Genomic DNA, 25,518 nt, shown 5'->3' with positions numbered 1-25,518 from the left:
GTGTGGCCACTGAAGAACGCAAGGAGAGGAGGCGTGGTTTTAGACACATGTCTGTATACATGTAAGAACCTCACATTAGAATAAGGGTGCTCTTGCAGTTTACACATTGCCCTTTAGGTGCAGTTTTCATCATAATGAGTTAGAAAAAATAAAGAACAAACACTACTTCTACTCTTTTTTGGACTCCAATCCTGGTGTTAAATCGAGTCAATAAAGAAAAAAAATGTATAAGTAGCACCTGTTCTTTTTATTATCTAATTAATTAGTTAATTAACACTTGGTTTGACTTTCAAAACTGCACCATAACTGCAGTGTGTAAATGTATCCCTAGCAGATTATAGGAATATGAAATAGGTGTCAGGATTTTTCAATCAATGGCATGATGCAAGGTCGGATCCTAAGGGCTTGTTCGCACTGAGCAAATTCAGCAGAATTTGGCCTGTTTTAGTGTCAAGCAGTGTGTCTATGGGAGGGCTTGCATGCCTCCGCTCTCCGCTCAAAGAATTGACATGTCTATTCTTTGAGTGGAGAGTGGAGGCGTGCAACCCCTCTCATAGACACACTGCTTGACACTGAGGCAGGCGGGATTCTGTGTGAACTGGCCCTTACAATACGTCTGAGAAAGTGTACCACGGCAAGAAGAAAATATATTACCGTGGACCTCAAGAGAGTTGTTGATCCTCATCAGGCTTGAGAGAGTTACAAAACCATTTCTAAAGTGTTTGGACTGCACCAGTCCACAGTCAGAGATTATTACCCTCTTCATGAATGGTCGCACAAGAAATACCACACTCTGCAAGGTCACAAAAAAACCAAAAGTAACATCTAAGCATCTAAAGGCCCCTCTCATATTAGCTAATGTTTATCCATCCATGTTTATACAACAAATAACAATGGTGGACATGGTGGGATTGCAAGTAGAAAGCTGTTCTTCAAAAAGAATTTTGCTGCCTGTCTGCAGTTTCATAAAGATAACCTAGACAAGCCAGAAGGCTACAGGAACAATATTTGGTGAATGGATACGACGAAAATATAGCTTTTTTTTTTTTTTTAAGGAAAACACTGCATTTTACCATAAAAACCTTATACCATCTGTCAAAAAAGGTGGTTGCAAATTATGGTTTGGGCCTGTTTTGCAGCATATGGAAAAAGACAGGTAGCCATTATTGATGGAACAATAGACCCTGAATTTTACCAGTAAATTCTAGAGGAAAACCTGAATCTCAAGAGAATGTGGGTCATGAAGCAACATGACTCTCAGCATATGAGTTGTTCTGAAAAAGAATGGTAAAAGAAGACTAAAGTTAAAATTATGCAATGTCCAAATACATTTCCTGAGCTTAATCCAATAGAAAGGTTGTGAAAGGACCTGAGGCGGACAGTTAAAGTCTTATGGTGTGCTTACCCTGAGAGATTTATCTGACAGATTTTTTAAGCCAAAGCCAGGAACAGACTATTAACAGGGAACAGGTCATAAAGGAAATACTGAGATTTCTCCTCTTTTCAAATCCATTCCTGGCTTTGGCTTCAAAAATCTGTCAGATAAATCTCTGCATGTAAACACATCATTACAGTAGGAGTGTTCTTTGTTACCCACAGAAACCAATCACAGCCCAGCCTTTATGTGATTTGTTGCTATGGGTAACAAAGAACATTCCTACTCTAAGACTGATATATCTCCTTCATTATTCCTAAGTCTTGCCCTTCCTGTGTATGTAAGCTGGAAGGGTTGCTTTGGTTCCCACGCCTGCCTTAATGGTGGACGTTTGGGGGTTGGAAGCATTTGCATCATAGAATCTGTAGCTGAGGAAAGTCCATAGAAACCCTGTGTTCTGGCAGACTGAGTGCATCAGAGATAGTGAGGCCTGTTTTGAGATTGGGCAGAGAAACACTCTATATACTGAGAGAGAGGTCAGGAGGTGACTAAAGCACAAGAAACATTGCAGTTTGACTGGCTGGTGAAAGAGAAAGGCAGGGGCCCTTTTATATGGGCCAACAATGTGCCGCAATGAAGCGCCGATCAGTACCCATTTGCACAGTGTTTACAAGGATTAATCAATGGTGCAACCTATTAACTCTATGATAGTTGCTTGCACATTCCCATTTCCATGGTAAGATGAGTGGGTGACAAACGATGAATTTAATGCCCCCCAAAAAAGATGCGATCATCCAACAAACAAGGACACTTAGAGAGATGGGTCTGTAAAAACATGTTCTCAGAAGTGCTATCAGAGGTAGATAGAGAGCCGCAGGGGCTAGCAGGTTGGAGAGATTGTTCATAAGGCAAATGCTTAGTTCAATTGAAAGAGAAGCATGTGCTTGCCAATAGCTTGGTCAAGAGCAACTAAAGACTCAAACTGAAATAAAGAGTGATCTGTGAGTGGAGGAAGAAGCTTGTGTGTCTACTGGTGACTGCAAACGCCTCTTGGTAAATCCAGCGGGACCTGCACCTGCCGCACAGAGATGTACACCTGCCCCGAAGCAAGCATAGATTTCTGCCATGCTTAACGGCTGTTTGCAGGTGTAAACCATGATAAATCCTGACTCCTTCCACCTTGCTGTGCCCTTTGACCAGCCATCAGGCAAGGGAGGCTTATGCCGAGGAAAATCTGTGCTTTTTCTGTGGCGTAAGCAGGGGCGCAGATGATAAATTTGTCCCAAGGATTTTAAATAGAAATTGACTAACAAAGTAAACTGTGTGTTGTTAAAGGGAATGTATCATCAACATTTCCTTTTACTAATTAAAATCAGATACTAAAACTTACCTAAGCTGCTTTTTAACAGCGTTTAGTGACACGCTTTACAACAAGACTTATGGACGTAGATGTCAATAAACAGTCTTTCCCCTTGAGATAAATGTGACTCAATGAGTGTACTCTGTGACCTTTGAAGAGGTCATTGCATAGGGAGCTGCTATTGTCTCCTCTATCTACTGGTGTCACATGTTGCTGTAATGCTGTACAGGTCACTTTACAGCAGCCTCCTCCTATCACCACAGACAGAACAGAACATGTCTCAGCTTAGTTTCAGAATTCTTTTACCATTATTTAACCCCTAGACGACCCTGGACGTAGGGTTACGTCATGGAAGTCTGTCCCCTGACGACCCATGACGTAACCTTACGTCCTGGGTTTTTTTCCCGCTATGAAGCGCGCTCCGGAGCGGAGCGCGCTTCATAGCAGGTGGGGGCCGGCTGCAATCAGCAGCCGGGACCTCACCGGTAATGACACGCTGCAGCGATCGCGCTGCCGTGTGTCATTAACCCCTTAAAGGGGTAGTCCACCCAAAAAAAATTTCTTTCAAATCAACTGGTGCCATAAAGTGCCAGAGATTTGTAATTCACTTCTATTAAAAAATCTTAAGTCTTCCAGTACTTATCAGCTGCTGTTTGTCCAGCAGGAAGTGGTGTTTTCTTTCCAGTCTGACACAGTGCTCTCTGCTGCCACCTCTGTCCATGTCAGGAACTGTCCAGAGCAGTAGCAAATCCCCATAGAAAACCTCTCCTGCTCTCTAGACTGTAAATAATACAACTTCCTGTTGGGCATACAACAGCTCATAAGTACTGGAAGGCTTGAGATTTTTTAATAGAAGTAAATTACAAATCTCTGGCACTTCATGGCAGCAGTTGATTTGAAAGAAATTTTTTTGGGGTGGACTACCCCTTTAAACGCCGCGATCACGGCGCGACCGCGGCGTTTAAGTGTAAGTGACAGGGGGAGTCACCTTGCGGGGGTCCCGATCGTTGAAACGGACTGCCGGAGGTCTCTTACCTGCCTCCGTGCGGTCCGATCGGCGATCTGCTACACTGAGCCTGCACAGGCAGGCTCAATGAGCAGATCGCCGATAACACTGCCTATGGCATAGCATTCATCAGTGTAGAAATCATAGTACTGTATGTAGAAGTCCCCCAAAGGGACTTCAAAAGTGTAAAAAAAAAAAAGTTCAAAACACTAACACACTACCCCAAAACCCCTCCCCCAATAAAAGTCTAAATCACCCCCCTTTCCCATTATATAAATAAAACATATAAAAATGAATAAATAGATAAACATATAATATACCGTAGCGTGCGTAATTGTCCAATCTATTAAAATATAACAAGCGTCATTGCGACCGGTAAACGGCGTAGACGAAAACAGGGGAAAAAGTGCGCAGATTACCGATTGTATGTTACATTATATATTAAAAAAAATCAATAAAAAGTGATCAAAACGTCCGATCTTCACAAATATGGTATTAATAAAAAATAGAGATCATGGCGGAAAAAATGACACCCCATACAGCCCCGTAGGTGAAAAAATAAAACCGTTATAAGCGTCACAATAGGCCCATTTTATTAATATTTAATTGCCAAAAAAAAGGATTTCATAAAAAAAAATATATATAACATTAGAGAATCTGTGTAACCTGCATATGGTTGTGTTCGGACTGACCTATAGAGTAATAGTATCATGTCGCTGTTACCATATAGTGCATTACGTAGACACAGGAACCCCCCAAACGTTACCATATTGCATTCTTTCTTACGATTTCACCTATTTATATCTTCATAAATAATATATTTGGAATTCCATCATACATGTTATGGTAAAATGAATGACGCCATTACAAAGTACAACTAGCTAGAGCTAGTTAGCTAGAGCTCTTAGAAGGGGAGGAGGGAAAAACGAAAGCACTAAGATCAAAATTTGCGCGGTCCACTGGGTCATTTTGGGCCTGGTCCTCAAAGGGTTAAAAAATAGGTTATTTTCTGATTACACATTCCCTTTAATTTAGTTTTAGCCCCAGTGGTGAAAATGAAAACTGCAAGATTTTTGGGATTATTTAATAATGTAGAGAGTAAAATGGAAAATTAGAAAAATGTTACAAATTCTTTAAAAATATGTTTAATATGAAAAACATAATTTATGGAATAAGTAGTTTTTTGCTGACATATTAAAGTGGCTACACTATGAATGACTATGCACACTTGGTGCTTAACTCACATATCTCCATGGGATACCACAAATCGATTTCTGCAGCATGTACAAGAACCCCTTCCCTATAGTCAGTTCATACGCCTCAAGCCCAGTAACAACATTGATGTGACTTTTAAGAGTCAGGCACAGTAAATGAAATCACGTCTACAGGCCATAGCTATCATGTAAAGCTGGTAAAAAAAAGACGACATGTAGGATAGAATCCTTTTCTTTGTTTAGACATAAAAGAAGTTATGAGAATAGAAAAGAAGAGTGTCCTGTCACAATTTTATGTAGATGACATATCATAAAACATACTGTATACAACAATTGGCACGAGGATGAGCTCATGATCAGGTATTTGCTAGTAAAAGACCCCTCATCTTTTCTTGCAGAAGTAAAAACTTCTGGAATGTAGTGATAAAAGGTTGCCTGGAAAATAAAACCTTACAGGAAACAAATCAGCACAAAAATCGATTTAAAAAGGTTGCTAATACTGATAATCATACACTGTACAGACATCTACCTATTCCCTGGGTCCCTGCAATCTTACTTTTATTACCTCCCATGCAGTATGCAAAACGGTCCGAACTAGGCATTTGGGCGATCCCTAAGGCTTAAAGGGGTAGTGCGGCGCTAAACATTTATTCACTAAATAACACACATTACAAAGTTATACAACATTGTAATGTGTGTTATGTAAGTGAATGGCCCCTTCCCCATGTTTCCCCCCACCCCGGAAGTGTGGTGCATTATACTCACCGCATTACTGTCGACCGCTCCAGCTCCCTCATGCGTGCCCCCCTCTGTCGCATCATCAGCTGCTCAGCCGCGATTGGCTGAGCATAACTTGGCTGCCAATCGCGGATGAGGGGGGGGCGGCATCAGGGGTGGCTGGAGCGGTTCGGCCGGCCTCCTGAAGATGTCGTCATTGTCCCTAGATATCGCTCGGGCGTCGACAGTAATGCGGTGAGTATAATGCACACACTACAACAACGCCTAGGCAGATCATACTATTTCAGGGGGTAACTTCCCTTACAAACATAGTGGCACAAAAGGTTTGGGCAAGAACCATCTATCCTGAAGCTGGGAGACTGAGTTGAGTTGCTACAACTGTGCAGCCTCTGAAAATTTGTTTAAAGCGCAACTATAAAATATTTTGACCATTCAGTTTTAGTTAGCTTAGGTCATGATAAGACTTTTTGCAATACACATTAATAACCTAAAATAAACAGTTTTTTAAATACATAAGGCTAACTATGCCCTTACAGCTCTGTCTGGCTCTAACTTATTTCTGCATTCGTGCTGGACACGCCCCCTCCCTGCAGATCCGTCCTGAGTGTACGGACTCTGACAGGAGGATCAGATAACAGCCCTGACACAGACATAAACAAAACCTCCTCCCCCCCTCCCCTCACCTCCTAGCAGCATGTCTTCCCCCCTCCCCTCACAGAGGTGACTAAGTAGAGCTGAGGGTGTTGTGTGAGGAGCAGCACAGGGGAAGAGCTGGATGGAGAGACAAGTGTATCCAGTGCCACCATCACTTCAATGTACTGCATGAGGGAGAGTGGGTGAGTCACTGAGGGGAGGACTACAAGTCCCAGCACAAGACAGCTGTAGTCCTTCCATAGTACATATAACACTCACTATCAGATGTCTGCAGCAGGTGCCCCCACCTCCATGGCTGACATTATCCTACAGTGTTATGAGAGCAGATGACTGTATCTAATCCCACTGTGTGTGATACCATCTGCTGGGGCTCTGTATCTAATCTTACATTGTGATACTGTATGGTGGGGCTGTATCTGATCCTGCTATGTGTGATACATCTGCTAAGGTGCTGGTCAGTGAATGGATGGACACAGTCAGGGAGATAAGGGATAGGCCACGCCCACTTTCTCTCAGCCAGAAGAAAAATTCATTTATTCATCTGAGCCAAACAACTGGGGATATCTCAGCGAGCGTACATGCTATCAACGCAGTTTAGGGCTCTTTTTAAAAGGCAACACGAGGGCTTTTTATTTGAGGAATTTCATTTTTTGGCTACTGAAATTATAGTTGCGCTTTAAAGTGTCACTGTCGTTATAATTTCAAAATCTAAACCAAAAGTAGATGTGATATGAAGCAAGTTTGCAATTTAAATTCTTTTTTTTTTTTTCTTTAGTTATCATGAAGAACACTGCACTTCCTGTTTTCTGACTCTTTTTTTCTCAGAGTCAGAAAACAGGAAGTCCTGTGCATCCCAGCCATCTGAGCGCTCACAGAGAGAAGGCAGCCATGTGATTGTCAGACACATTGAGCTGTGACTCTCTGTACTGGCCGGAATTCCTGTGTTTAGTCTTTTATTTTTTTCAACCAGCAAACCTGCCTTCAGGAGACTGGACCTGGATTTCTGGTAAGTTCATCTTTGTTTTACAGCATGATAACAACAACAACAAAAAAATGAATGTATATTGCAAACTTGTTTTATTTCACATCTACTGTTTATTTAGATTTTGAAAGTTATAACAACAGTGACACTTTAAGGGAAGCTTCACACGTATCGCATTGCAGCGGATTTGATGGTGCATATCTGAATCAGATTCACAGCAGATTTGATCTAAATAATTGAACACAGCATTAAATCTGCACCATCAAATCTGCTGCGGATCCTGTACGTGTGCACGCCTAGAAAACTGGGATACAGCCATAGCCATAGCCCAGTTTTCTAGGCGGTCCTCAGGCTGTATCCACTCTCTCCACTGAGCGGGCAGACAGCGGGAATCAGAAGCCGAGAGTTCAGATTCATACGAACCGAAACCTTGGATGGTTCGCTCATCTCTAATTACAAACTATACTTTTGAGACCAATAACAAACCTTAGATTAAAGGGGTGTTCCAAGAGGTCAGACCCTATGGATCATAAGAAACTTTTATATCCTGGCAATATGCCATCTTTTAAACATTACTTTTCCTAAAAAGGACAGGATCAAACATTTTAAGGCTGGGTTCACACTACGTATATTTCAGTCAGTATTGTGGTCCTCATATTGCAACCAAAACCAGGAGTGGATTAAAAGCACAGAAAGGATCTGTTCACACAATGTTGAAATTGAGTGGATGGCCGCCATTTAATGGCAAATATTTGCTGTTATTTTAAAACAACGGCTGTTATATTGAAATAATGGCCGTTATTTACTGTTATATGGCGGCCATCCACTCAATTTCACCATTGTGTGAACAGAGCCTTTCTGTGTTTTTAATCCATTCCTGGTTTTGGTTGCAATATGAGGACCACAATACTGACTGAAATATACGCAGTGTGAACCCAGCCTTACAAAGTACAAAAATACTTTTCTAATCATAAATTATCAGCAAACCATTGAACAATGTATCACACAAAATCAACAAAAGATGAAAACAGAATAATGCAATACTACCTGCTGTTTTTGTGAGGCCTTTGTTAAGGGAAATATTTTTTTTGCACATATCTAGGAGGTCTTCCCCAACATCTACAACAGAAAAAGGAATACAGTATTTCAGTGTTTCAGATAATAAACATTAATCAGGATTAATCAGTGTTTATATGTTTTAATGAAAGAGAAAATTGCATCCAGGACTTAAAAGTGTAACTTACGTGAATTTTTTTTTGCAGAAATCAATAGTACAGGTGATTTTAAGAAACTTTGTAATTAGGTTTATTAGCCGAAAAATGCATATTTATCATGAAAAAGCAGTTTGAGACCCCCCCCCCCCCCCCCGTCTTCATTGTTCTCCTATGGAGAGGGAAATAAAACACCAAAATAGGACAACAAAGAGTTAATCTACATGGGTACGTCTGATGCAACAAGTCTCATTTTGCAGTGGATGGAAAAGAGGAGGGAGGGGGGGGGCTGGGAAAAGGCTTTTTAAATGCGGAAAATGGCATATTTGGCTAATAAACCCAATTACAAAGTTTCTTAAAATCGCCTGGATTATTGATTTCTGCAAAAAAAATAAAATAAAATTACGACAGTGACTCTTTAAGTAAATCTGTCAGTTGCATTTTACATCCCCAAGGGCTGACCCTGTGATGACTACTAGGTCAGGGAGACACATAGCACCTTTCACATATCCATAACTATTCCCAAGTGAAAGGTGTTAAAGAGGGTTCCAACCTACAAAATGGATGTTTTAATTTTTTTTTATGTACACAAGAATGTGGTTGATGTTTTTTTTCCAAATCTCCTATGCAGACTGATGCCTACCAATGGTAGCAAAATGCAAACAAAACTGTGAAGCTTGGTCTTTAATGAGTGCCCGTCAAAAGAGATGTCAAAAGTTTTGATCAGTTGGGGTCGAGTGTTTAGACCACAACTGATCAGGAGAATAAGCCGGGGGGAGTCTGCACTGTGTGCGTTCCTCTTCCCGCTCTGAGTCTGTTCGACCTTGATGGCCCCGTAGACTTGCATTATGTAGCTGTCCAGGTCACGTAACACATAGCCAAGATCAAACATGATCTGTAATTTACTTCTATTAAAAAATCTCAAGCCTTTCAGTACTTAAGCTGATTTATGTCCCGCAGGAAGGAATATTCTCTATAGTCTGGTGAATAGGAGAAGTTATCTATGGGGATGTGCTGCTATTCTGGACAGTTCCTGACATGGACAGAGGTGTCAGCAGAAAGCACTGTGTTAGGCTGGGTTGACACTGCGTTTTTGCAATCCGTTTTTTTCATCCGTTTGAAAAAAAAAAAAAAGGATGAAAAACTGATGAAAAAAACGGATGCATTTGTGTGCATCCGTTTTTCCATTGACTTCCATTGTAAAAAAAAGTTTTTTGCAAAAACGGATGAAAAAAGACAGATTGCAAAAACTCCACAGAGTTATAAAAATAGGGGGGACCCTATGCGTTTTTTTTAATTATTTATTTAATATCTATTATCTATTATCTATTTATCTATTTTTTATAACCAGCCGGGTTAAAAACCAAACGACAGCAGCCTGGTAACACCAGGGTAGGAAGAGCCATTGGTTTAGGCCCTCCCCAGCCTAAATCTTACCAGCCTGCTGCCACCCGGTCCAGGAGCGCCAATTTTGACGCTCTGGGACCACTGGCACCCAGCTCTTCCCAGTACCCCTGGTGGCATTGGGTACTGGGGTAATAATGGGGGGTTAGTGTTAGCCATTTTATACCGGCTAACACTAGGCCCCGACTAAGTAATGGATTCCGTCTATTAGACGGCTTCCACTACTAAGTCTATAAAGTAAAGAAATAAAGACAAGACACAAGTTAAAAAAATGTTTTATTCAAATAAAAACACCCCCACACCCCTCATTGACCATTTTATAAAAAAAAAAAAACAACAAACAACCGCTGGTCATCGACGTAGTCCACAGAATCCGACGTAATCCCCAGGATACCGATATCTGAAAAACAAAAAGGGAGAAACACACAAAAAACACACAAACAGGAGCACAACACCATTCATTGTGAGCGGTGTTGTGCTCCTTACAGTATGCAGCATCTTTACAGATCGCTGCTTACAGTCTGGCCCCCAAGGGGTTAAGGGAGGATGTATTGCATCCCCCTTAACCCCTTGGGGGCCAGACTGATGTCAGACTGCACCCATCCCAGCAAGGAAGGTGTTAAGTGACCCCCCTTCCTTGCTGGGAGGGGTGCAGTGCTGGGGAGGTGGGGAGAGCTCTATACTCACCCCGATGTTGTCTCTTCGCTGGTCCGCAGCACAATGAAGTCACTGTACTGCGGACCGGCTCTTTATATGTGCGCTCAGCCGATCAGCCAATCAGTTGAGCGCACATATAATTCTAAATGTTTCTTCTAATAATGCTATTGTGATAACATAATTAGAAGAAACATTTGATGTTTTCATTAAAGTAAAGTGATGATTAGTACAGAAAGCTCTATTGCCGGCAATATGAATTAAAGGCTTACTGGAGCTTCCTGTACTAATTAATATTTAATTAATAAAACACATTTTCGTTGAGTTGAAATAAAATCAGTTTCGTTGTTCAATAATTTAATTTAAACGAATCCATCATTGTGCAATTAAATATACTGTCAAAAAATAAATATATATATAAATATACATTTATTTATATATATATTTATTTTAACAATATATTTAATTGCAAAATGATGGAATCGTTTAAATTTAATTATTGAACAATGAAAGGGACTTTATTACAACGAAAATGTGTTTTATTAATTCAATATATTAACCATGAGAGGCATCGGCATACTACAGAGGATCGCAAACCCCGGTAATAGCGATTCCTGTAAACTGTGTTCCCTGCTTTCCCAGATGCATCCAGAGGTGTTTGCATCACTTTCTTAAGATTTTATTTGTTATTTTTAGTTGAACCAGATTTCCAAGTAAATGACCGTATGTTTTCAACCGCATGTCTATTTTTTCCCACGGCCGTAGTTTCATCCGCACATTTACAGCCGCACACATACATAGTGTGAACATAGCCTAAGGCTGCATTCACACTACGTATATTTCAGTCAGTATATGTATATTTCAGTCAGTATATTTCAGTCAGTATTGCAACCAAAACCAGGAGTGGATTAAAAACACAGAAAGGATCTGTTCACACAATACTGTTGATCTGTTGCAATACTGACTGAAATATACTGACTGAAATATACGTAGTGTGAACACAGCCTATTGTTTTAAAATGATGCTAGGCTAGAGATCCTAGGATATTACTAGTGGTAAGTATACAACTGATTTCCCAACCCACCTCCCATTCCTGGCCTCATAATGGTGCATCTATATATAACCATATAAATAAATTATAACAGTAATATCATGATGAATACTTTAATAAACTATGAAATAAAGAAAAGTAAGAATACATCTATTCAAAATGATCTGCATTCACACACAACTGCTGTAGGATATGTAGAAAAAAAAAAGGAATTGCATTATCATACATTATTTGCTATACCACTATATAAGAATTTAGTATATGGTTAATATTTATGGACACAGCCTATCGATTATTTGTTTCATTATCCTTTTTTATTACGCTTTAAACTAAAAAAGAAAAACTCATAGTAATAACACAAAGAAGAATATACAATGTAATCATATAAAAGTGACAATGCAAACAACAGGTATAAATCAATACCATAAAGACTTTACAAAAGATCTAATTACTTCCATGTATTATCATAGGGATTACAATGAGCCCCGAGTACCTGAAGGGACAGTGGTAAACAGGATTAGGTTTGGTTGACATTGTGATTTTGCTATCTGTCTCGTTGTATCCATTTTGGAATGTTTAATTTAAGGGAGAAGTTTAGCGAAAATTTTTCTTAAACTATTGTATTGCCTTCCGAAAGTTAAACAGATCACCAATATACACTTATTACAGGAAATGCCTATAAAGTGCATTTTTCCCTGCACTTACTACTGCATCAAGGCTTCACTTCCTGGATAAAATGGTGATGTCACGACCCGACTCCCAGAGCTGTGCGGGCTGTGGCTGCTGGAGAGGATGATGGCAGATGCTCAGTGTCCCTCCATTGTCCTGTGTCCCTCAGTGTCCCCTTGCCATCATCCTCTCCAGCAGCCGCCTACGAGCGGCACCCGGGACCGCGGCACCGCTCTGAACATCCCTAGGCAGCCCAGGACGTACAGACACGCCCTGGTAAACTGACATGTTAAATGTGTTCCTTAAGTTGGTACGATTAAAACGATATGCAACTTGCATAACTTTTATATTATTTGATGGCTTTTAAAAAATAAAACCTTCTACAGAAAAAAAATGTTCCTTAAAATCGCTCTATTCCCATGCTTATAATGCTTTTATCCTTTGGTCTATGGGGCTGATTGCTTTTTATGACATTTTTTCTGGATTTGATGCGACCATAAACTTTCGCGAGTCTTTGCGCTTATGCCGTTTACCATGCAAGATCAGGAATGTGATAAATTAATAGTTCACGCGATTGCGCACACGGTGATACCAAGCATGTTTATTTATGTATTTTTATTTCTAAAATGGGAAAAGAGTGGCGACTCATACTTTAATTACGCTAGGGTTTTTTATTTTATTAATCAAAACACTTTTTTTTACACTTATACAGTAAATATAAGTTCCCCCTGGGGGACTTCTAACACAACTACACTGATCTTTCAGATATCAGTGTAGCTGTATAACACAGCACCGATCCATGAGATTGGTGCTCTATTGCTTTGGCCTGCTGCAGACCATTGCAATAGAATACTGAGCCAGGATTAGCGTCATTCCGACGCTGAGTCCCGGGGCAGTAAGATGAAGGGATCCCCCCTCCACGATCACATCGGAGGGGGATCCCACCACTAGACCCCAGGGAAGGCTGCATGTTTGACAACGGCATTTAACGGTCTTAATTAGCAGGAGCAGCGATCACCAGCTTCCGCTAATACCCGCAGTCCCGTGGTGCAGATAGCAGTCGGGATCACAGCAGTTTAGAGCGGGGTCACAGCGCAGCCCCCCTCTGAACTCCTCTTGCGGACGTATGCTGTACCCGTACGGCATACGTCCTTAAGAGGTTAACTGCCTAAATTTGGGGAATTTGTTGAGATGACCATCATGCTTCTCTCAATCCAATCATGCACCCATTCTTAAACATTGTTCATTTGGAAAATGTCTTTGAGTGTATCATAGAGGCATGTCCAGCAGTCACAAATCTGTCACACTCCCCAAAAGCAGCCTTATTATAGGGCAGCTGGGGAAGCACTTTTACACCCTCTTGTGGCAAGACCTAGTGACTAATCATTTACCTATCTGCCGAACACATAACTGCTTGCTAAGGTTTGCAGCAATCGAACTTTTCTATCTGGTTGCAATAATTGTAAATAAGTGTATTATATTTTCTAGGTGACGCAGGGCATAGCCTTCTCTCGCCTTAGTGATCCAAAATAATATCTGGAGCAATAGTTTAACAAGCACTTTCAATTTCCCCCGTGAACAGGTTTTATTTTTAGCAATGATTGTTTGCCTGAAGCGAGATGTGAAAATCTCTTTACTTGTATGTTACAGAGCAGCAATTTAGTGTTTGGAAAAAAGATACAGTAAACATATATATATATATATATATATATATATATATATATATGGGAGGTTTATCCAATGCAACCAAAGAAATGACATGAACTCATCACAACTTACTGCCCATACATTTCATAGTTGGCATGCAATAAGAATGTAGAAAACCCATTTTTATTTATCTAACAAAAAAAAATAAATAAATAAATTGAAAGAGATGAATTTTACATCACATGACCTGACGGCAATCTTCACAGGAGCTGTTAATATGTTGTCTATAGCCAAGATGAAGCTCCTCACTCATCTATCACAGTCAGGATACAGTAATTATCAGCTAAGTGGGTGTTTTGGGAGAAGGGGGCATTTACTTTTCCCATTTGCTCTATATTATGTTTTTGAAACAAAGACAAACATTGCAATTTTTATTAGTGTACTTACCAGGCAACAACATATACAAATGTCCTAAAGTTAGCTAAAATATAGCTGCAATTTACAGGGAATCAGGAGGTTAGGGCATGCTAAACTCTTTATAGATTGTTAAAGAGGATATTACGCGGAGGCACAGAGTGCTTTTAATGGGGGTGGCCCCAATATTCATTAGGTACGTGAAAGGGGAGCAGGTAGGTGGCTGTATCGGTGCATCAAGGGGTAAAGGCCCTCCCATGCAGCACTAAACAGCTTCAGTAACATAGTAATAAAATGTGCAAAAAGATTTAAAAAAAAACTACAGAAGGGACATCTTTAGGGTTGTAATGGTCCAAAAGGTGAGAAGAATGTTATGGCATGAGTTATTTGTTATAAAATGGAAATAAAATCCTTATATAATTCAGTTAAGTTATATTCATAATCGTAGGGGAGGTCAAAAGTAAAAAAGAAAATCTGCCAAAGACTCATTGAAGACACAACCATGGCCAAAAACTTCAAACTCCTAAACATAACTGCAATAAAAGGGCTTATAAAAGAGAGGTCTGTCCAGGCTCTTATTCCTCTTCTTCATTTTTTTTTTTTTTTTTTTTTTTTTTTTTAAGTTATAGAAATAGTGTAGAAAACAGAGATTGTGATAAACAGGTACTTGTACTACGTAGACTTCAAAAACACTGGCGAAGTGTTGTGGAAAATAAACCCATGCTGCAAAATGCTTATGTAAGAGCTTGCTAAAAAATTACATTTACACTTAGAAACACTTGTTATTGTATATGAAGCGGCATAGGAATTAACCAAAACTACTGGTGAAGAACACCTTATGTTGCCACTTGCCACTGTGGGTTTCAGTTTGCATGTATTATTGAAGAATTACTTCTAGGTACAGTTGTTCACCATTAAAGTGTATCAACGGAACAGAAGCATGACAACAAAAATACCTTTTTCCAGCTCTTGGAGTGTTGAAGCAATCAAACATTGATTGTTCATTCTAAAGAAAATACTGAAAGAAGCTGATACAGTAACCATCTCAGTGACAATAAATCTTATCAGTTGCTATTCAGCTTCACCTGCAATAAGTATGGTATTAATTCAATAGAACAAGCCAATCTAAATGCTAATGCACAAGATGAATGCAGTAACAATTCTAATAACATAAAACAGCTGTAATGCCATGCAAAATTAAAAGTAAAACACTATAGATGAGAAAATGTCATTTTCCTGTCATCTACATTATAGAGAAGCTCTGATGTGTTTAGCCTAATCATTTGGGTAGTTAAAATGAGGAGTTAAAATGAGCGCTCCTATACCATCCTCCTCGGCGTCTTCTGTGCAATAGGGACATATCAGCGGGTTAGATTTGCCTAACATGCTGAAAGTTCCCTATTAAAGGGGGTTATCCAGGTTTGAAAAAACATAGCAGCTTTCTTCCAGAAAAAATATACTCCCAACCTCTCAAGCTAAACACCTGGGGACAAACGTCCCCTATAATGCGATACAACTAAAATATAACGTTTAATCTTACATAGGAATAAAATCTGTGTATCAAATGCTAAAAAGAAAATGTTAAAAACACAACATTCAACCTGCTCCCATATAAACCATGTGCGGTAGTAACTAACCAGGTCTATGTCACTGAATATGGTGGAGCAGTGTGCTGTTGCTAACTAAAAATCTGCCTATAGTCCCTTCAACATGTTTCGCTGCGTCTGCATCATCTTCAGGAAGAGTTGCAATCAATTTTCCCTGAGGATGCTGCAGACGCAGCGAAACGTGTTAAAGGGGTTATAGGACCGTCCCAGGAAAAGAAAAAAAAATCCCCTCTGCCAAAACCAAAAATCACTATACCCGATGAATACTGTACCTCATGAAGCTGACTGAGAAAATGCTAACAGAGTGCAAATCTATTATTAACGTAACTGCTTTGAAGAATCTAAAACATTCAGGTTATTTGACACTTTTTGCTCATTGCTTGAAGCTTACTCCCTTACTGCAGACTTTTTTATAGTTGTTCTGTAGTTTTAGCAGCTATACTGAGGTCCATTAAAAAAGAACTAATAGAAAATACTATTGAAGTTTTTCAACAATGAACTACAGCCATCATTTTATAGCAAATTTAAAAAATAAACCCTTACATACATATGTAAATGCTTTAGTCTGTGTTAGGGCCAGTTCACACTGAAGAATCAGCGCTGAATTTTTTCGCTTATTCCTCACTGAAAATTCCGTCTGAAAATACAGTGATACCTTGGTTTAAGAGTAACTTGGTTTAAGAACGTTTTGGTTTAAGAGCTCACAGTTTTTCAAAATTGTGACTTGGTTTAAGAGCATTGCTTTGGTTTAAGAGCTCCCTATACTGGGTGGGAGCGTGAGTGGAGGAGGGGCATGGTCTGCATAGCGGGGTCTACAGGCCTGTATCCTAACCCAGGAAGTCTCCCTCACCCTCCAAATCATAGCAGATCCACTTCAGGCTGGGGCTTGCATCAGGGGACAGGGCGGTGGAGGTAATCTCTTCATAGCTGTAACCTCTCTCCCCAGACAGAGAGTGCTGCTATACTGTGCCCACATCTGCCCTGCTCATTCCTTCATGCTCCCTGCAGTCTTTGTCAGCCCTTGTGTTTCCCATCCTCTCCATTACTGTACAGTAACTTATAATATCACATATTCTGCTGTTTCTAAATATTTGTTTCATCTGTTCTACATGTTATTCAGAATAATCATTATTTTTGGGTTGTGGAACCAATTGTCTGTATTTCTATGATTTCTTATGGGACAATTTGCTTTGGTTTAAGAGTGGATTTGGATTACAAGCACGGCCCCGTAACGAATTATGCTCGTAATCCGAGGCACCACTGTATAGCGCTGAGCCAAATCCCATTGAGTTGAATGGAATTTGCGCTCTGCAGTTCACACAGCGAAATTTCCGCACACAATTTTCCGTGGTGGATTCGCTTTCTGCCAGAAGAATTGACTTGTCAATTCTTCTGCCGGATTCCGCTTATTCCCATTGAAATGAATTGAGCAGTGAGTTTCTGCTCTGAAGTTTTTCAGCGTGGAATCAGCACAGATTCCGCACAGAATGCTTGCGGAAATTTAGCACAGAATCCATGTGGAATTGAAAAAAAGAATTATTTAATTAAATGAAAATTTTATTTGCGAGGAATTCTGCCAGAGGTGATGCTGGGCTGAACAAGTTCCTAGCGGATTCCTCAGTGTGAATTGGCACTTATGTTAAAGTGTCAGTGTTGTTTAAATTTTTTTCTGAGAAATCAATAGTACAGGCGATTTTAAGAAACTTTGTAACTGAGTTTGTAACTGGCATATTTACCTAATGAACCCAATTACAAAGTTTCTTAAAATTGCCTGTACTATTGATTTCTCAAAAAATGATAGTGACACTAAGATTTTTTTTTTTTTTTGTAACAATTTCATAAACAATTTAGGTTTTGTTGCAATTTTGTTGTGTTTACAGAACTAATGACAAGAATACTATAGACCACTATAAACACTCATTTGAGCTAGCATACCAAAGTAAATGCTCTATACCTTTATACATAACATGCTTTGCCAGATTAGTATTACATCTAAATGAAATACAAGATGCATATAAATGAGCAATTTATAGAGCCTATTATCTACTGGTGGGCCAGGTCATAAAGGTCAATGCTTTATTATTAGTAAGAATATGCATTCCACACACCATGTTTCACCTGACACTAATGCCCTTTTTAATTTCCCTTGAAATCAATTTTAATAGCAGAGAGCAATGTTAAACCGAGCCACACACTGTGATTAAAAGTGACTATGGAGGAGTCAGTCAAATAATGCTACATGAACCGAATCTGCGTCAAGAAGAAAAGGTCACACAAGAGAGAAATGTTACATGTCATTCTGGGGGAGTTTCCCATTGTAATATTAAAGCAGATTCTAGTACTGCAGGCGGCTCATCAGCATCACAGAGCTGTAATAAATACAACTGCTCGGAAGAGTGCAGCAACATGTATAGACAACAAATATTTCTGTTTATTTGCACTCTACGCCATGCATTTGCTAAGTGTCTTTTATTCAATGAGACTCAGCTGTTCATCTTATAGTGGGGAACTTACCATTGTATTATTCACGGTGCGTAACAAATTGAGAAATAAAAGCGCGGTTTAGTTAGTATGTGGCTTGGCAGCAGTAAAGCGCAGCCATTCTTTTTTTTTGCTGCAACTGCCCATTTATACTTAAAATACTTATAAAATAATTAAAAAATCTACTATTGATTTATATTCTCAGATCTCATAAAACTCTTTTAACCCCTTCGGGACCAGAATAATTTTCGTTTTTGCGTTTTCTCCTTAAAAGGCCATAGCACTTGCATTTTTACACCTACAGACCCACATGAGCCCTTATTTTTTGCGTCACTAATTGTACTTTGCAATGACAGGCTGAATTTTTGCATAAAGTATACTACGAAACCAGAAAAAAATTCAAAGTGTGGTGAAATTGAAAAAAAAAACGCATTTCTTTAATTTGGGGGGAATGTGTTTTTACGCCATTCGCCCTGGGGTAAAACTGACTTGTTATGCATGTTCCTCAAGTCGTTACGATTAAAACGATATATAACATGTATAACTTATATTGTATCTGATGCCCTGTAAAAAATTGAAACCATTGTTAACAAATATACGTTCCTTAAAACCGCTCCATTCCCAGGCTTATAGCGCTTTTATCCTTTGGTCTATGGGGCTGTGTAAGGTGTCATTTTTTGCGCTATGATGTGTTCTTTTTATCGATACCTTGATTGCGCATATACGACTTTTTGATCGCTTTTTATTACATTTTTTCTTGATTTGACGCGACTAAAAATGCGCAATTTTGCACTTTGGGATTTTTTTGCGCTTTTGCCATTTACCGTGCGAGATCAGGAATGTGATTAATTAATAGTTTGGGTGATTAAGGACGCAGCGATAGCAAGCATGTTTATTTATTTATTTATTTACTTTTATTTATAACCTGGGAAAAGGGGGGTGATTCAGACTTTTATTGAGGGAGGGGGCTTTTTACTAATGACAACACTTTTTTCTAATTTTTTACACATATACTAGAAGCCCCCTAGGGGACTTCTAGTATATACACTTTGATCTCTCATTGAGATCTTTGCTGTATAGATATACAGCAAAGATCAATGAGATCGGCACTCGTTTGCTTTCGGCTGCTGCAGCCGAATACAAACGAGTGTCGAGCCGGGGACGGCGCCATCTTGGACAAGTCCCCGGCCGGCATCAGACAAGGAGATCACTCCTCCCGGAGGAGCGATCTCCGCCACTAGACACCAGGGATAAGCTGTGTCCGGTAATCGGATGCAGCTGTCATGTTTGACAGCTGCATCTGATTACTGTATTAGTGGGCACGGCGATCAGACCGTGCCCGCTAATACTGGCGGTCCCGGGCTACAAGCGGCACCCGGGACCGCCACGGTTCAGAGTGGGGTCGCCGCGTGGCCCCGCTCTGAACGCCCGCACCCGCGCGAGGACGTACAGTTACGTCCTCGTGCGGGAAAGGGTTAAAGGGGTATTTTGAAGGACTCAAAAGTGTAGTCTTTCACACTTTTGAGTCCTGCAAAAAAAATAAAAGTATATGTTCAAGAAATGGACAGAACAGAGTCACAAAATGACCAAACCCTGCCATTCAATTCAAATGGGTCAGTCGGCAACACACCAAACTACATGTTGGAAATCCTTGTTTCATAGATTACCAACATATAGCCTAGCTTGGGGCCAAATTTGCAGTGTGAACCTACCCTAACTTTCCTCCATGTCTGGTAGTCTTATTACCTTAAAGGGGAAGTCCGGCGAAAATGTTTGTTGAAGTATTTTATTGCCCCCCAAAAGTTATACAAATCACCAATATAGACTTATTACGGGAAATGCTTATAAAGTGTTTTTTTTCCCTGCACCAAGGCTTCACTTCCTGGATAAAATTGTGATGTCACAACCCGACTCCCAGAGCTGTGCGGGTTGTGGCTGCTGGAGAGGATGATGGCAGGGGGATGCTTAGGGACACAGGGCACTGGAAGGACACTGAGCATCCCTCTGCCATCATCCTCTCCAGCAGCCACAGCCCGCACAGCTCTGGGAGTCGGGTTGTGACATCCCATTTTATCCAGGAAGTGAAGCCTTGGTGCAGGGAAAAAAACACTTTATAAGCATTTCCCGTAATAAGTTTATATTGGTCATTTGTATAACTTTGGGGGGGGGGGGGGGCAATATAATACTTAGATAAAATTTTTTACCAGACTTCTCCTTTAATGTCAGAAATAAAGTCAGGACCAGGCTGCAGGGAGACTTTATCTAGTGTAGGGATCTTCCCGGGGGATGGTGTGTTTGGACACAGTTCACATCAGGCTTGGACTTATAAAAGATCAACTTGGCGTTTATTTGCAGCATAAACAGTCCAGTAAACAGAAATACAGCAACACCGTGCTTTTAAGAACAAAACAAACAAAAAGGTCTTGCCCGTCTGGGCGCTTACTAACAGGTTTCTTCACCCATCTGTCACTATAACACAGCGTCTTTCACCTGGATACCGCAGGGTATGTATAAGCTCCAGCAATGGCTGCATTCGCAGCTTCCACCAAACACATAGGCTGATCACTCCTGGCTGAGAGCCACCATCTGCACACTGTGTGAGCTTTTACCTTCTCAGGCTGATTAGGGTCAGAGCTCACCTGATCCCAACACCTGAACTGGATCGAGGGGAGGGAATGGCAAGTCCCACTACCAAAACCTACCTGCCATTCCATGTAAATCCAGGCCCGGCAACAGTAAATAATAGCTCAGCAGCATAACACTGCTGAGCAACACATCCCTCCTGGACTTACCATCTCACCGTATGTAGTAACCTAGGTGAGATGTACACCCCCTCAAACACTTCTCCTGTGACATGTCCACACTAGATAATGGACACAGTAGTACCACAATATCAAGGAACGCCCTGTTCACTCCATAATCCAGGAGGAATGCGGACACAGCACCAAGGCCTGTTATTTTATCAGTAAAAATTGCAACACGTGTTAAAAGATGATCTTAGTGGTCTGTTTGCAATCCTCCTCGATATTTGAATAAACTGTATCTCCCTCGAAACTGTGGTACTACTGCACACATCATCTTGAGGAAATTTCCCTACAGCCGCTTCATGGTGATGTTTCTGATACTGATATCACTCACAATGAATGTCTGCCATTGTCAGCAGTGGAGCCAACATATATAAGCGCTCCATGGAGTTGTGCCTATCCTTGCACTTACGTCTTTTTAATAACCATTACTCCATCAACCACTCATTGATCCCCACTCAATCCGTTCTGTATAACCGAGTGATTTCGGCTTCTAAATAGACTATATCTATACACAATACCTAAGTGTCTTTAAAAGCATGTAACTTAAAGACACACTTCAAGCAATAATCTCTGGCACATGCACCTTATCCCTGAAGATTTAGCATAAAGCGTCTTACACAGTCAGTCTGAATTAGTAGCATAGATTACTGTTATTAGCCTGGACTCAGTAGCATAGATTACTGTTATTAGCCTGGACTGGGAAGGGGAGGACAATGTATCTGGTGTGTGACAGGAATGATATTATAATGAAATGATATGCTGAACTTTACCTGTGCAGTACACAGTCTTAGCAACTGTTGCCATGATGATACTTGTGAAGCCAGTGCCTGCCCCGAGCTCCAGCGCTGTGCACCCTCTGAAGAGATCCTGCTGCCAGAGAATGTAATCAGCAAGAAGAAATGCTCCCCGCCAGATCTGGGGGAGAGAAAAATATATCATCTATACTAACCCATCTGTGTTGATGATTGTATTTTTTACATGAACTGCAGGTAACATGCAGCATCTAAAAGGCAAGAAAATTTTTAAAGTGCAATAAACAAGAACTGCACAAATATTTTAAAGTGTCACCGTTATTATAACTATAAAAATCTAAATCAACAGTAGATGTGATATAAAGCATGTTTGCAATTTATATACATTTTTTAGTTACCATGCTGTAAAACAAAGCTGAACAAAGCTGAACAAAACTGAATCCAGGTCCAGTCTCCTAAAGGCAGATTTTTAGTCTTTGTGCCGGTTGATATAAAAAAAAGAGACTAAACACAGGAAGTCTGTACAGAGAGTCACGGCTTCATGTGTCAGTCGAACACATAGACTGCCTTCTCTCTGTGAGTGCAGAAGACCTGGGAAACATGGGATTTCCTGTGATTAGATTCTTTGAAAAAAAAAAGTCAGAACACTTTTCCATGATAAAAAAAAATGTAAATTGCAAACTTGTTTCATTTCAGATGTACTGTTGATTTAGGTTTTAAAAGTTACAATGGCAGGTATACTTTAAAGCAAATGTACCATCAGGTACATTCGCTTTAAGTGTTGCACATGAATAGAACAGCGCAGGCGCTGGTCTATTACCAAGCACCGGCCCGGGTTGAAAAATTATCTTATTACCAAAATTAGCAGATCTTTGCCTAGTCTTTATACAAAAATACAAATCACAGATATGATCATTGTAGACAGCCAGATGATTCACCCGTTTATATATGGCTACCTATGGAGGAGCTCATGACAATACTGTCACAGTGTTTCCTCTCCATTGAAGTATGCATCGTCATGTGTTCCTCCACAGGCGGTGATGTATAGACAGATGAGCCTTCATGCTATGTACATGCACATGCACCAAGCTGAAATACAAAAATCTGGTTTCAAATGTAAGTGTGGTTGTCCACTTCATCACTGATTTTATAAAATGCTGTATTTGTAATAATGTGCCATTGGCTTTCATGGTCAGCCTTCTTTCGTGTCCCTTTTTTATTTTGGGAGAATCTTTGTCCCTGTGGTACCCTGTCCTGCCCTTCCATGAATGTAGAACCACCATCCATAATATAGGGGAGCATGGAGGAACATGTGACCATGCTCCTTCCTCAGTGTCCTATACTGTTCCTTTACATTTCTCTGAAGGACACTAAGAGAGCGGCTTGTTCACATGCTCCTCCATGCTCAGCTATTTTATGGACAGTACTGCCACATTCACAGCGGGGCAGAGGTTTCTCCTATAGGGAAACAGGCCATGGCAGGAGGATCACTATGTAAGTCAACAACACATCATTACAAACATTGCACTTTTATAAAATGAACAATAAAGTGGCTAACCCCTTTAAAAGAGTTGTTGGACTTTGACTTTGTTGTTGTTAATTGTCATCATGTTATCGGTAGCCCACTGGATAGCTTCCCTGTGGTGTATTCTCTCCAGATGAGTATTGATAACTTCATAGTTGCAGTAGTTGCTATGTTGTCAAGCCAACATGTGGCAGGTCTTAATATGTCTTTTCCAATAATATCTTTCTTTTCCCTTAATATTTCTAAAATATAAGTGTCAAAGCTTGGTCATCTGAGCGTCCAAAGGCATGTTTAATTTGATTTAATCTATCACCAACTTTTAGCAGTCCAAAGTACCTGCAGTATTCAAACTAGCACCCTAGTTGAAAAACATGTATCTTCTTCCTGTCCTGTTTCTTCCCTAACCAACTTTTAGGGTGCGTTCACACGTACAAGATCTGCAGCACATCTGCAGCAGATTTGATGGCGCAGATTTGAATCTTCAGCAGATCTGCAGCAGATTTGATGGCCCAGAATTGTTTTGCTTTGAATCTGCAGTTTCAAATCTGCGCCATCAAACTTGATGCAGATCCTGTACGTGTGAACGCACCCTTACACCGTATGTGGCCACAATCAAAGGCCTTCATGTAGTTGATGAAGTGAATTAAGACAACCGATTGGACACTCCCATGATAAAAAAAATGGTTGCTTACGGTACAACAAATTTTAAGACTGGGAAAAAACAAGCTGTGAAGTAGGATGACACATTAAAAAAATACAGCACAAAAAGTTCTCATAGCCAAAGTAGTATGATAAATGTAAATGCCCCTCTGCCTTTTTGTCTCACACTCCCTCCTAATAGTCTGTAAGCTCATGCATGCGAGCAGGGCCCTCATTCCTTATGTATGGATAACTACATGTATATCTCTGTAATGTCTGATTTATGTCTATGCATGTGCCCTCAGAATTGTAAAGTGTTGCTAAAAAAAATTATTATTATTTAATGCTCTGAATGTGTGCTGTCAAAAACAGCATGGGGCTCAATGCACAACACATGCAACTATATGGGAGACAGTATATTCAGGTTATACCCATAAGCATTGTGCGAGCAGTGTTCCTGTGATTTCATTTTTTCCACATACAGTATACTCAGTAAAATATGAAATCATTATTATAAAAATAAAAAAATAAGGAATCATAAATCTTCTCCTTTCCTACCTGTTTGCCAACATCTTCTAGTGGTGTGGCCATTGTATGTTCTGAAACAGAAATAATGGATATTACTATGGACTTGTATATGAATGCAGAAAATATCTGTAGAGTATATGTTCACAAGTACTCGATCTCCTGCAGATTTGATGTCGCAGATTTAGAGCTGCCAATCTCAATGTAGCTAAATGATATACAATATGCAAAACATCATATCTGCGTCAGATCCCAAGCGTCTGACTGTTCCCTTCATAAGGTCAGCTGCTCAGATAATATTACCACAATCACCATTTAAAATATACATTTTATCTAACCAAAGAATTATTTAAAATACAGAAAAATAAACAGATTTGCACAGATATCATAGGTAAACCACAATATAACGTTTCGACTTAGCTTGATCCCAGGATATGTAGCTGAGTGTACAACCAGTATCCAACTTCCTGGTTGTGAATTAATAATGATAAAGTGCATCCATATAGGTATTACTTGGTAGCAGTGTGGATTTTCCTACTCCCCCAATGCAGGTTGCACATTAGTTTGATCACATCAGCCCCATGATTAAGCTAATGCGAAACGTGCATTGGGGGAGTAGAATCCACACTACCACCAGGTAATACTTATATGGATGCACTTTATCATTACTAAACCAGGAAGTTGGATACCACCTGTACACTGAGCTACACATCCTGGGTTTACATTGTACGCAATAGAAACTTAGCACTTTATGCCGACCCCTCAGTGACTGCTAGTTATAATGGGGTGAACCTGCTAACCCC

General features: G+C 40.1%; 1 protein-coding gene across 1 annotated transcript in view; it reads right to left on the bottom strand.

Annotated features, from left to right (window-relative positions):
* The window catches only part of METTL22 (methyltransferase 22, Kin17 lysine), a 111,409-nt gene that overhangs the window by 47,874 nt on the left and 38,017 nt on the right, over positions 1-25,518 (bottom strand). Inside the window, exons 4-6 of the mRNA XM_069985403.1 lie at positions 24,749-24,789; positions 22,045-22,189; positions 8,377-8,448 (exon numbers count right to left, since the gene is read on the bottom strand). Coding sequence (XP_069841504.1) covers positions 8,377-8,448; positions 22,045-22,189; positions 24,749-24,789 — 258 coding nt within the window. The remainder of the gene's footprint in view (positions 1-8,376; positions 8,449-22,044; positions 22,190-24,748; positions 24,790-25,518) is intronic.

This window comes from Dendropsophus ebraccatus, chromosome 9 (assembly GCF_027789765.1).
Source record: "Dendropsophus ebraccatus isolate aDenEbr1 chromosome 9, aDenEbr1.pat, whole genome shotgun sequence".
Lineage (NCBI taxonomy): Eukaryota > Metazoa > Chordata > Amphibia > Anura > Hylidae > Dendropsophus > Dendropsophus ebraccatus.
Note: the sequence above shows the minus strand (reverse complement) of the source record. Positions and strands in the feature narration are given on the sequence as shown.